The following is a 14,548-nucleotide window of genomic DNA, read 5'->3' on the forward strand; positions in this document are numbered from 1 at the left end:
CATTTATTAGTTCTCTGTTGCCTTCCAGGTTTCTTTATTAGTGGAGTGTTCCAATTACTTGTAATGAGAAAAGAAAGAAAATATACATGCCTGTCATTAATTTTTCATTTTTAATTTGCAGAGAAAAATATTTAAGCACATATTAAGAGGACAATTTAGTGGAAAAGAAGGTGTACTAATAAAAACCAGAAAATATATTAGGATGGATACTACTTTTTGTAGGATAACAAAAGCAGTGTGATGTGAGCAAATGAATATCCTGAAGAAAAACCACAAACCAAGAAGATTCTAAAATCAGTGAAAGTAGCAGAAAATAGATGTGAAGGTTCATGGGAACCACCAGTAAAATAGTCTGCCACACTTGTCTTCAACAAACAGAACAAAAATTGAGAATAAATAAACACTGGAAATGTAGATTATTTGAGAACAGCACTGAAGTACAGTGGAATATTATAGAGACATTCATCTAAATATGCAAATGACATTGTAAAGCAGAACACCCTGTGTGGACTACTGCAATCAAACCACTGGCCACAGTTTATTTCTAGGAGGAAGTAGCTAGACCCTAAGGACTTAGAGGGTTTTTGTTCCAGTCTATAGCACTGTGTGGGTGGGTAACTACTCCTTTGCTGGCAGTAATAAGTGGCAGCATCTTCAGCCTCCATTCGGCTGATTGTGAGAGAGTAAGAGGTCCCAGATCCACTGCCACTGAAGCGAGCAGGGACTCCAGAAGCCAGGTTGGATGTGCTATAAATCCAGAGTTTGGGAGAAGTGCCTGGCTTCTGCTGGAACCAGTGCATGTAACTTACACTTGAGCTGGCACTGCAGGTTATGGTGACCTTCTCCCCTGGAGATGCAGACATGATTGCTGGAGACTGGGTGAGAACAATTTGTCCTCTGGACATTATGACTAGGAAAAAGCAAAATAGAGAGAGGGGGATTAGTAAAAATAGAGATACAAAAATAATTTTATACCACCCAACATTCAGATGAAAGAAAAAGAAAAAGTGTATTTTAGACTCAAATTCCCCAGGGAAAAGAATTTTGGTTGGATTCTGATCTCAAATTCCCTGCCCTCTGTTACCTGAGGCACTGATTAGCAGGAAGCTGAAAATCTGCACTTGAAAATGCATTTTGTCTTTGAATTTTGGTCCCTAGCTAATTACTGCTATTCTCATAAGTACTTTGCTTTAAGACAACTGTGAGATATTTGTGGTTACTGAAAATGAAGTATGCAAATATCAAGATATATTCTAGGCAGTTCTTGGCTTATAAACACATGGGAGAATATGGGCTGTAGGTTCATGAAGATGCACTCATCTAAAACTACTCTGAATAATCACCATTCTCAGTAATTCATGTGCCCTGAAACTCTTTAATTCATGTTCTATTTATTATCTGTGAGAATCTGAGAGCACTTTTCAAAAAAATTTATTTATATAGATCAACAGCCCCCGAGTCTGCAAATTTAAGTCTAAGTTTGATCAAATATTTTACTTATAACAAAGACTGAGGGAATGGGGAAGGACTTGAAAGAGTGGGTACTGGTAGGAGAAGGAGGAAAATATAGTGTTGAAAAATGAATAAAACAATTTATTTAAACATTGTTTTAATTTACCTTAGATAAAGTTTTTATTATCTTCCTATAATGTTAAATTCTGCATAGCCATGATGAAACATTACTATGTCTCTAGATCGTAGGAATGATTTCTCATTCCTCTCTTCATGAAAGATTTCTTCCATCTTGTAATCAACTATTATGAAAAACAACTGAGAGACTCTGTGAATAGATAGATGTATTGAGAGATACTGACCTAAGAATTGATGAAATCAAGTTACTTATTAAGTATGCCTTTCTAAGGAAACTTTTCTAAATAAATAGCTAGCTTCTTTTTGAATAACACATATTTTCATCTTTCATTGTATTTAGTAGCTAGTTGCTACTCTTATTCTGTTTACTACAGAAAGAAAACTCTTCTACTTTGTTTTATTTTTGGGAATATGGGCTTTGTATTTCACCATTTAAGGATACAAAAGTGATTTTCAGAATGGTTGTACCAGCCTGCAATCACATCAGCAATGCATAAAACCAGATACACGGAACTAATAGAAGAGAAAGTGGAAAAGATTCTTGAGCCCATGAGCACAGGGGGAAATTTCCTGAACAGAGCACCAACAGCTTATGCCTTAATATAAAAAACTGGCATGTGGGACATCATAAAATTGCAAAAATTGTATAAGGCAAAGGACACTGTCAATAGGACAATATGGAAACCAACAGGTTGGGAAAAGAACTTTACCAATCATATATCTGATACAGGGCTAATATTATATATATACAAAGAACTCAGTAAGTTAGACTCCAGAGAACCAAATACCCTATTTAAAAACTGTATACACAGCTTAACAAAGAATACTCAACTGAGCAATACCAAATATTTAAAAAGCACCTAAGGAATTGCTCAACATCCTTAGTCATCAGGGAAATGCAAATCAAAACAACCCTGTGATTCCATCTCATACAACTCAGAATGGCTAAAATAAAAAAAAAAAAATGCAGGTGATGCAAATGCTGGTGAGGTTGTGGGAAAAAGAGTAATTCTTGTTTTGTAATCTCATGTAATTACAGCTCTAGGGCTGGTGTTAGTGACTGAATGGAAGTGTGATTGTGCCCTATCAGATTTAGGATTGGTAAAAATTATTTCCCAATCTATTGGTGGTCTTTTTGTTTTATTGATCATAATCAGCAACCAAAAGCAGACACTATTGCATATGCCAGCAAGATTTTGCTAACAAAACCTGACATAGCTTTCTCTTGTGAGGCTATGCCAATGCCTGGCAAATATAGGAGTAGATCCCCACAGTCAACTATTGGATAGAACACAGGGCATCCAATTGAGGAGCTAGAGAAAGTACCCAAGAGCTGAAGGGGTCTGCAACCCTATAGACGGTACAACAATATGAACTAACCAGATCCCAAGAGCTCGTGTATCTAGCTCATATGTAGCAGAAGATGGCCTAGTCGGCCATCATTGGGAAGAGAGGCCCCTTGGTAAACTTTATATGCCCTAGGACAGGGGAACGCCAGGGTCAAGAAGTGGGAGTTGGTGGGTAGGAGAGCAGGATGCAGGGGGTATAGGGAACTTTTGGGATAGCATTTGAAATGTAAATGAAGAAAATATCAAATAATTTTTTTTAAAAAGCCAAACAAGCAGACAAACAAAAACAAAAATGTGATTGTGCTGCCATCTACTGCTAAGATAGCCAAAGTGAAGGTAGGGCTGTAAAATATCCATTTTGAGCTAGAGGAAATACTACATTTACAGTACTGTTAACCAAGTAGTAGTATGTTTAGAACAAAAAAATTACAATGACAAATGTGGTGATTCTTTATTTCCAATCGTTACAAACATAAATAAATTAGTGTTCACATAGGCACATTCACACTTATACCAAATTTCATGACTTCATGAAATGAAAAAACAGAGATATAAAATGTTCTCTGAGATATAGTGAGATTACAAAAAGATACAATAACATAGAACTTGATGGTATAAAGCCATTTTATATTAAACTATAATATAACAAACTGTAGAATATCCCATGATGTTTTAAGTTGAAGGCACATTATGAGGTATTCTTGCAATCATGTGGCTACTTTAGGCTCATAGATTGTTGCTACTGCTCAGAATCAAGGAGGAGTAGTGATACCACATACAATGGTATAGAAAATGTTAAATACTTGCAATTTGAATTCATGTTTCCATTGAAAAATGCAGTAATTTGGTAACCTTATAAATGGAAAATTTTGCTTAACTGGACTAAAAAATATAGTATTAGTATATTAAGATACATTATATTGAATATCTCTATAATTTCAACACCATCTGAACTGTACAGGCCTCACTGAGATTCCCCACCTGGATAGGTTCTACTTTTCAATTCTTAGAGGAGGGACAGGTTGCCAAAAGGGGGTTATAGTGCACAATAATTGCACCTTTTTCTTATTGAAATATCTATCTCATTTCTTATTTTGGTAAGTTTTGTCATCTCTTTGGTCTTGAATTAGGTGGAAGAAATAGGTTGAGATAAATTATATTCATTTTCTTACCGTTTAAAATCATAACATAGCTACACACTGTTTGCCACTACTTTTTCCTACATTCATACAAATCCACGTATACTCCTTGCTCTTTCTCTGATTTGTGGCTTCTTATTACCTCTATTCATACATAAATAAAATTTGTTTAATTCATATAGTTTAGATATTTTATATGCAATTCCCTTTGCAACAGACGGAAATCATTACAAAAATACTCCATAAATTATCAAAATGCAGATATCAGGAGATTATGTGTTGACCAGTCCTAAATAATCCAACTACAACACACTTTCTGCACCTATTTCCCAGGAAATCATTGCAGAGTGGGTAGAAATATTTTAAGAGACAGAGAAACTTGAGATTTGCTCTTAGATAGTGTGATGGTTTGTATATGCTCAGCCCAGAAAGTGGCACTATAAGGTGTGACCTTGTTGGAGTAGGTGGGACATTGTGGGTATGGCTTTAAGGCCTTCATCTTAGATTCCTTGAATCCAGTATTCTGCTAGCAGCTTTCAAATGAAGAAGTAGAACTTTCAGTTCCTCCCAAACCATGCCTGCCTGGATGCTGCCATGTTACTGCCTTGATGATAATAGACTGAACCTCGGAACCTGCAAGCCAGGCCCAAATAAATGTTGTCCTTATAAGACCTGCCTTGGTCATGATGTCTGTTCAGAGAAGGAAAACCCTAAGGCAGACTGTGTCTCCTAGAAACACCAGAGGAGCTGCATTCAGGTGGTCTAATGGCTGATGCATAAACAAGACATGAACAAGGATGACTCCTGAATACATGTAAACGCTGAAATGGTAATTCTTCACAGTATTCCACCCTAAAAGAATTATGGTGTAACTGTGGAAATTCTGAGAGTAGGCAAAATAACACTGTTAACTAGAATAGAACCCCTGGATGATCAGTAAAACAGGACTGTATTCACAATCTGTGTTTTCTTCTTTTTTACCTCAAAGGACATTAGTAATAAGGAAAGTGATTTTCTGAGTTTCTTCTGATGGAAGGTTCCTAAGGATTCTCCAGCTTCTCAGGCTGCTATGATGTACCTGATATAATCTGTCTTCCTAGTAAAATATCTGAATATGGAGACATCAAAATAATACAGGCTATTGCAACTGATCTTAGATTCTCAATTAAACTTGATAGTAGGACTGTATTGATGAATAGAAGACACATTTTGGACACAGAACATGACAGAATCAAGTTACTATGGACAAAGTAACTGCTAATAAGAGACTAAAGTTGGATAAATCAACCATTCTATGGTGAGACTACATTTTATAATACATGAATACTCTCTGGTAATTGAAAAATCATGTAATCATACAAATGTCCAGTCATTTGGTTTCTCTATTACTTGTCTACTTTGGTTACTGAAGCTTGTTTTTCCATTAACCAGAAGTCAATGGGGAAATACATGACAATTCAGAATGATGACACACTCAGACCTGAGTGCTTAAGTTAATATGGAACATCAAGCTTATATCTCTATCTCAAGTCTCAGAAAATATCATGGAATAGGTGCAGATTAAATGTAAAACTCGGAAAATAGGAGAGCTTTGAAATGAACTCCTCTGGACACAAAGTGGCTATAGCAGTCTTGAAATCAAGAAGCAGTGATTATCTGCAAGATCATGGCAGTCAAAATCCTGATCTATATGTCATGTTCACCTCCGGGACTCAATCTATACTGAGCAATTAGTATTATAATGGTTTCTGGAAATCCAGAACCTTTAGTATTAGAGAATATAAGAATATTCTCTAGTACTAAAAGTGACTGTCAAGTTGACCCAATCCCCATCCTACTCATCTGCATATGTAGAGGAGAGAGTCACCATTAATTTCATGACAAGTTAGGAGATTACTATATCATTAGCTTGATATCAGCAGAACAAAGGCATGTTCCTAAACTCCTCATATACCACACATTCAGGTTTAAATCAGCAGTTCCTTCAAGGGTTAGAAGTTATGGATCATTTTGTAGTTTCATATTCTTTTCTATTTTTCATCTGTCCTAGTAAATGGACACCTTTAGAAATAAAAATCAATAGTAATAAAATGGGTTGTGTTCTCTCTAATGAAACACAAATGCTATAAATTAGATGGCTTGTGGTTATGCCTAAGATTCCCTGTTCTGTGAATTTTCTTGAAATTCTGGGATTATGAAATAATGGAAGCTTTTATTTAAGAATACTAGATTGTGATGTCCAGGCTGTAGAGGGATGGAATAAATGTCATTTAGCCTACTTTTCTAATAATGAATGTAAAACTGCCATGGAATAACTGTGTGCTGGGTGAACTCTTTTGTAGGTGAATATAAATATTGATTCCACACGAAGATATATACTTGTTGATTTGCAATGAGGCAAGGCCTCTCTAGCTAGAATTTGTTAGTAATCTCACTATACCATGAATGAAGCCAATAGTGTTAATAAATACTGAGATTTTCTAATATGCCTTGGTACATGCTTGAATAAGTGTGGGAAGCCACACGTGCTGTTTCAGGGTGTCGCTGGCTACTGCTGGCCACCACGTATACATAGGCAGTAAAGTGGGTTATTTTTTGCCAAGATGAGGTTTTGAGAATTAACCAAAATTAACCAATCAGATGAGAGACAAGTTAACCAATCAGATGAGAGAGAAATTAACCAATCAGAGGAGAGAGAAGTTAACCAATCAGATGTAGGCGCTGCAAATGAAGTGGCCCGAGCTAAATATTCTAATGAGTATTGTTTTCAAATTTGCTTTTCCTTAATCTTACTCTCTCTTTTTAATTTTTACAATGTTCAAAATTTGGTCTACAACAAAATTGAAGTTTCTGGTGCCAAGTATTCACAATTAGAGAGTATTCATACTGATATTTTATAACCCTAAACTCATCATTGTACTTTTTCACTAGACATATGTGAGCTGAGCTTCATTCAGAAATCTACTGCCACAGAAATTCAGAAATTTTCTGGCACAACAGAAAGAACCAAGTAAAGAGTAACAGTCTAGATTTGCTGCTCTTGTGGGCTCTTTTATAGTTAACTAAATTTTCTCATAGGTAAGCTAAGGATGTCTACATAGTTGTGATTTTGTTTCCACATATGGATTCAGAAGGAGTATCTTGGTTTCTAACTCATCTAATTAGCAGAACAAGAAGAAAACACTGGAACGTACTTAAAAGAATCCTTTCAGATGGTCATTATTTTAGTGGTGAATAAAGTATAGATGCCAGGACAAAGTAACAAATCCATTGCATGTTTATGATATAAAAATGTAAGCTCAATTCACAGAAAACTAGTCATACAGGTTGGTGATATGAATAATTCACACTTACTTACTATGTTCAGGTAATAGGGATTCTTAAGGGAAAAATGAATTTTCAATTATTCATATCTCATACTACCAGAAGTTATTAGAAACTCAAGGTTATATACAAATGTATCCAAAAGAATACATGTTTTGTATCGGCTAGAAAGGAATCCTCTAATTTATTTCTGTTTTCACCTTTTATGTAGTTATGTGATTAGAATTTCGGGCAACTGCTTGCTAGACATCATTCTGCAGGTGATAAAAAGTGTAGTACAACAATCCAAAATCTTGATTATTTTCTTTAGATTTTTACATAATATTGAATGTTCCTTGGGTGTATTTTTGCATAATTACTTATTGAACATATTATACAGGCAACTTTTGAGTATTTATTTAAGTAGGTTGTATAAGTGAAGTTGTCTTTATAAAGAAAAGAAATTGAGTTCATTATGAAAAGTTGTTAGATGTATTTCAAATAATCCATTATAATTTCAACCTAATATTCCCCTCTTGGCAGAATACATATCCTAATATTAATTTTTGGAATTGAATCTTTTTGGTGCCTTCTTCTTATTCACATGAAACTCTAGTACATGAGCAGTATTGGGACTGGAATTAAAACAAAAAATAGCTCCAAAATGGGTATACACTTTTAAGGTCCAACCTTGCAGAGCAGATGACAGAATCAAGAGGAAAGAACTCAATCAAGAGTTTCTTCCTCTTCATCATTGAGGATTATTAATAAGATGTCAAATGCTATAGAAACTCTCAGGTGAAGCCTTGGGCATTTATGCTTTAAAAATAAAAACATGGAGATTTACTCCAAGTACATCTGCAGGGGATACTGACATCATGCCACATTTGGATCTCCCTGAGCAACAACTTCCCATTGACACCTTCATGCAAACCTTACACTAATCTTCAAAAAGGAATACAAATTGTATAAGCTTGAATTTACATTGGAATCCTAGTGATTTTCTAGAGGACTTTGTTCATGAATGTTCACACAAGACAAGTTCAACAACTATAAGCATCAAATCTCTAAGAGACAATGGTGAATAAGCTTGAGGAAGACAACCATGCAAGGCCACAGCTAATATGATAGGAACAGAAAGTTATCAAAATGGAAGAGATGAGTTGGTTTATCTGCAAAGAAGACATGAGGGGTGTTAGAAATAATAGACTGACATTGAACAAGACAGCTACGTAACTGGTAAAACCCACTATTCATATTTAGAATCTAGTTAGTAATAGAGAATGTTGTTAATCATTAAAGTTAAATAAGACCAGTATTTTTGTAATACAATTAAAATACCAACAGAATTTCATAGTTTACATGGGTGAAAACATGAAGTCTACAAATAAATAAGGAAATAGTTAGTTGATAAGTTCCTAAGGTGAAAATATAATCTCACTGAACTAAAATCAAGGATTAAGAAGGACTATGTCCCTCCAGAGAGCCAGAGTAATCAATATACTAATTTTGCATCCTTAAGATGCCCTATATATTCTGTACTCAAAGCCCTAAAATTTCCCTCAGCATTTCGTTTGTTATCAGGCCTTTTCTGAATATGTCTGCAATCCCTAGTACATGGCGAACCATTATGATTGCATTAATTCCGCTATATCATTTCGATATGAACTCTACATGTCAAAATCCCTAACTACTATTTGACAAAACTCATATGCCAAATAACATGCATGGAATTAAATAACTAGGATTCATTGGTCATGGGCCACTATATATGTGTCAAGAAATTTTTGCATATGGTATAAATATAATTGATAAACTGTCTTCTTGTAAAAGAAAATGAAACACTCATATGACAAATTTATGGTAGAAGAAATGATGGGAGAAATAAAACTCTTAGAAGACACCAGCCATGTGAGACTATAGGCTAGGGAAGCTAACATAGACTTCATGCTCGACATGAGAGTGAAAACTCTTAGAGACACCTGTGATTTTGTGTCATGGGTTTGTATGAGTGAGTGACAGTTACTGCTTATTAAAATAATCAGATATTCCAGGGTAATTGAGCATTCCTTAAATCTTCTATCCTTAAAATCAAAAGCCAAAACAAAAAAAAAGCCAACCAAACCAACCAAACATACAAAAACCAACAAAGTATCTCATACATAATGATACATCCTCTGATTAGTGGCTTAGGGTATCTTAGGCATCCTTGTGATTCTACTTAATAAAGACAATAAACAACTATCAAAATATAGTTTATAAATTTCCATCAAAACAGGAAAATTAGAATCTCCTCATCTTTAGCTTCATAGTTTAGACATGACATTACCTTACTTCATGAAATAAAGGTGGATATTTATTAGCACTCACTAATTCGTTTTATTTATCTAACAGTAGTTTTTAATAGATCTAATGACATATAATTATAATTGGGAAAAATTGTGCAAATTGTTAACCCTAGAATCTAAACTATTAATATCCAAAGGCTTGGTCATGATGCATAGAGATTCTTATGCAAAGGTCGGTTGATTATGTGCTTCACAAGACATCAAGTCTTGCCTGAAACTGATGATGTAGCTACTCTGACCCATTTTCCCCACATTTTCCTACAAGTTCAAGGTGGGATGTTGGTTGAGTTAGGTGTATACAGTATCTCTGTGGGCGCTTTTCTAGTCTGTTTCCTTGTCCATGTCTTCCTACACATTTCAGAGAACATTGAATCCATCTTTTCTGATTTTATATCTCATGGGAGGGTTGATCATTAAGCATGTCCATAGAACATCATAGAAAGGGAAAATGATCCTGACAAATATTCTTCTAGAAGACATGAGAGCAAGTGAGTAAATGGAGAACTGACTTGCTGATTCACCGATGCCTCATGATTCAAAATATTCTAGTGACCTTTCTAGATCACTGGATTTTCTGGTTGTATTATATTGCTCTGGAGAGATACTATAACCACAAAAAAATTCCCAAAGAAATCATTTAGTTGGGACCTGCTTAGTGTTTAGTTCATTATCTTCATATTGTGGAGCATGGCTGCACCAAGACAGACATGAGAGATGAGAGAGTGGAATCTGGATCAGCAAATTGACCAGAAAGTAGAAATACTGGGCCTGGATTAGGCTTTTAAAACCTCAGAGTCTAATGCAGTGACACACTTTCCAGAAAGTCCATGTCTCCAAATCAAATAGGCTTTCTTACTAAGAAATATTTGAAATATATTTAAATATATGAAACTATGATGTCTATTCTTATTCAAATAACTACATTAGGCATAGAACTAACCAGAAAAAAGTGCCAAGCACTAAATTTCATGTAGTGTTTGGCAACACATAAATGTAAAAGTGTTTCCCTTTTGGTTTAGATGTGTATAGATTTTGCTTGAAGCAGTGTTCGTCTGTGCAGCTAGGGCTGCTCATAAACCCATGATCCTCTTTATGAAGTCTTTTCTTTGCTAGGACTAAAAGTCAAACAACTGATTCTGAAAAATGTTGCTTGACAAATTATATAAATAATGTGCCAAATACACATTAATATCTTGACTTCCTTATGATGGTGTGACACTTTCTTCTATGGATGGAGAAAGAGAGGCTGGTAACTGTGTCTGATGGATTTCACCTTATATTGGAAAATTGAAAATAAACTATTACATAATTATTTCTGTTATCATTAAGTGTAAATTAAATTTTATTTTAACTGTAAAGTAAATTTAAAATTGGCAACACAAATATTTTAAATAATTTGTCTTTCTCTATTTAGAATATTAAAATGTCTTTACGATGTTAATTACTCATGTTAAGTTACACACACAAATGGATTAATAGACAGACAGGAAGGCAGGTAGATAGATAGATAGATAGATAGATAGATAGATAGATAGATAGATAGATGATAGATAGATAGATTGATAATTGATAGATATAAGAAAAATTAATGTCCATTTATTAGTTCTCTGTTGCCTTCTTGGTTTCTTTATTAGTGGAGTGTTTCAACTACTTGTCATGAGAATAGAAAGAAAATATACATGCCTGTCAGTAGTTTTTCATTTTTAATTTGGAGAGAAAAATATTTTAAATATATTAAGAGGAGAAATTAGTAGAAAAGAATGTGTACTAATAAAAATCAGAAAATATATTTGAATGGAACTACTTTTTGTAGGATAACAAAAGCAGTGTGATGTGAGCAAATGAATATCCCGAAGAAAAACCACAAACCAAGAAGATTCTAAAATCAGTGAAAGTAGCAGAAAATAGATGTAAAGGTGCATGGGGACCATCAGTAAAATAGTCTGCCACACTTGTCTTCAACAAACAGAACAAAAATTGAGAATAAATAAACACTGGAAATGTAGATTATTTGAGAACAGCACTGAAGTACAGTGGAATATTATAGAGACATTCATCTAAATATGCAAATGACATTGTAAAGCAGAACACCCTGTGTGGACTTCTGCAATCAAACCACTGGCCACAGTTTATTTCTAGGAGGAAGTAGCTAGACCCTAAGGAGTTAGAGGGTTTTTGTTCGAATCTGTATCACTGTGTGGGTGGGTAACTACTCCACTGATGACAGAAATAAGAGGTGGCATCTTCAGCCACCATGCTGCTGATTGTGAGAGAGTAAGAGGTCCCAGACCCACTGCCACTGAAGCAAGCAGGGACTCCAAGAGCCAGTTTGGATGTTGCATAAATCCAGAGTTTGGGGGAGGATCCTGGCTTCTGCTGGTACCAGTGCATGTAATTTACACTTGAGATGGCACTGCAGGTTATGGTGACTTTCTGCCCTGGAGATGCAGACATGATTGCTGGAGACTGGGTGAGAACAATTTGTCCTCTGGACAGTATGACTAGAAAAAAGCAAAATAGAGAGAGAGGGATTAGTAAAAATAGAGATACAAAAATAATTTTATACCACCCAACATTCAGATGAAAGAAAAAGAAAAAAAATGTATTTTAGACTCAAATTCCCCAGGGAAAATAATTTTGGTTGGATTCTGATCTCAAATTCCCTGACCTCTGCTGATTAGCAGGAAGCTGAAAATCTGCACCTGAAAATCCATTTTGTCTTTGAATTTTGGTCCCTAGCTAATTACTGCTATTCTCATAAGTACTGTGCTTTAAGACAACTGTGAGATGTTTGTGGTTACTGAAAATGAAGTATGCAAATATCAAGATATATTCTAGGCAGTTCTTGACTTATAAACACATGGGAGAATATGGGCTGGAGATTCATGAAGATGCACTCATCTAAAACTACTCTGAATAATCACCATTCTCAGAATTCCATGTGCCCTGAAACAGTTTAATTCATGTAATATTTATTACCTGAGAGAATCTGAGAGCACTTAACAAATAAATCTCATTTATTTATAAAGATCGACAGCCCCCAAGTCTGCAAATTTAAGTCTAAGCTTGATCAAATATTTTACTTATAGCAAAGACTGAGTGAATGGGGAAGGACTTGAAAGAGTGGGTACTGGGAGGAGAAGAAGGAAAATATAGTGTTGAAAAGTGAATAAAACAATTTATTTAAACATTGTTTTAATTTACCTTACATAAAGTTTTAATTATCTTCCTATAATGTTAAAGTCTGCATAGCCATGATGAAGCATGATCTTAAGAATGATTTCACATTCCTCCCTTCATGAAAGAATTCTTCCTTTTTTTAGTCAGCTATTATGAAAACAACTGAGATGGATTGAGAGATACTGACCTAAGAATTGTTGAAATCAAGTTACTTATTAAGTATGCCTTTCTAAGGAAACTATTCTAAATAAATGGCTAGATTCTTTCTGAATAACACATATTTTCATCTTTCTTTGTATTTAGTAGCTAGTTGCTACTCTAATTCTGTTTACTACAGAAAGAAAAATCTATTATTTTTTTATGAATATAGGTTTATATTTCACCATTTAAGGATATACAAATGGTTTCCAGAGTGGTTGTACCAGTCTGCAATCCCATCAGCAATGCATAAAACCAGATACACGGAAACTAATAGAAGACAAAGCAGGAAAGAGTCTTGAGCACATGAGCACAGGGGGAAATTTCCTGATCATAACACCAATAGCTTAAGCCTTAAGATCAAGAACTGTCATATGGGACATCATAAAATTGCAAAGCATTTGTAAGGCAAAGGACACTGTGAATAGGACAATATGGCAACCAACAAATTGGGAAAAGAACTTTACCAATCCTATATCTGATACAGGGCTAATATTAAATATATACAAAGAACTCAATAAGTTAGACTCCAGAGAACCAAATACCCTATTAAAAAACTGGATACAGAGCGTAACAAAGAATACTCAACAGTGCAATACCAAGTATTTAAAAAGCACCTAAGGAATTGCTCAATATCCTTAGTCATCAAGGAAATGCAAATCAAAACAACCTTGTGATTCCATCTCACACAACTCAGAATGGCTAAAATTAAAAAAAAATGCAGGTGATGCAGATGCTGAGGTTGTGGGAAAAGAGTAATTGTTGTTTTATAATCTCATGTAATTACAGCTCTAGGGCTAGTGTTAGTGACTGAATGGAAGTGTGATTGTGCCCTATCAGATTTAGGATTGGTAAAAATTCTTTCCCAATCTATTGGTAGTCTTTTTGTTTTGTTGATCATAATCAACAACCAACAGCAGACACTATTGCATATGCCAGAAAGATTTTGCTGACAAAAGCCAGACATACCTTTCTCTTCTGAGACTATGCCAGTGCCTAGCAAATATAGAAGTAGATGTCCATAGTCATCTATTGGATGGAATACAGGGCCCCCAATGGAGGAGCTAGAGAAAGCACCCAAGAGCTAAAGGGGTCTGCAACTCTATAGATGGAACAACAATATGAATTAACCAGTACCCTCAGAGCTCATGTCTCTAGCTGCATATGTAACAGAAGATGGCCTAGTCGGCCATCATTGGGAAGAGAGGCCCCTTGGTCTATCATACTTTATGTGCCCTAGGACACGGGAACGCCAGGGACAAGAAGTGGAAGTTGGTGGCTAGGAGAGCAGGATAGGGGGGGTATAGGGGACATTTGAGATAGCATTTAAAATGTAAATGAAGAAAACATCTAATATTTTTTTTTAAAACCTAAACAAACAACAAAAACAGAAATGTGATTGTGCTGCCATCTTCTGTTACATAGACAAAGTGAAGGCAGG

The 14,548-nt window shown here is 35.0% G+C and overlaps 2 pseudogenes, 1 gene segment (V, D, J or C) and 1 further gene; 2 read left to right on the plus strand and 2 right to left on the minus strand.

The window, feature by feature from the left end:
• Igk (immunoglobulin kappa chain complex) overlaps positions 1–14,548 on the plus strand; it is a 3,171,119-nt gene that overhangs the window by 2,019,732 nt on the left and 1,136,839 nt on the right.
• Igkv4-57 (immunoglobulin kappa variable 4-57) lies at positions 608–1,133 on the minus strand. The segment is given in 2 exon segments: positions 608–910; positions 1,085–1,133. Coding segments are annotated over 2 exon segments (352 nt in total).
• On the plus strand, positions 5,877–6,085 carry Igkv13-56-1 (immunoglobulin kappa chain variable 13-56-1; annotated as a pseudogene). The gene is given in 1 exon segment: positions 5,877–6,085. A coding segment is annotated over 1 exon segment (209 nt).
• Positions 11,928–12,443, minus strand: Igkv4-56 (immunoglobulin kappa chain variable 4-56; annotated as a pseudogene). The gene is given in 2 exon segments: positions 11,928–12,230; positions 12,398–12,443. Coding segments are annotated over 2 exon segments (349 nt in total).

This window comes from Mus musculus, chromosome 6 (genome assembly GCF_000001635.26).
Source record: "Mus musculus strain C57BL/6J chromosome 6, GRCm38.p6 C57BL/6J".
Taxonomy (NCBI): domain Eukaryota; kingdom Metazoa; phylum Chordata; class Mammalia; order Rodentia; family Muridae; genus Mus; species Mus musculus.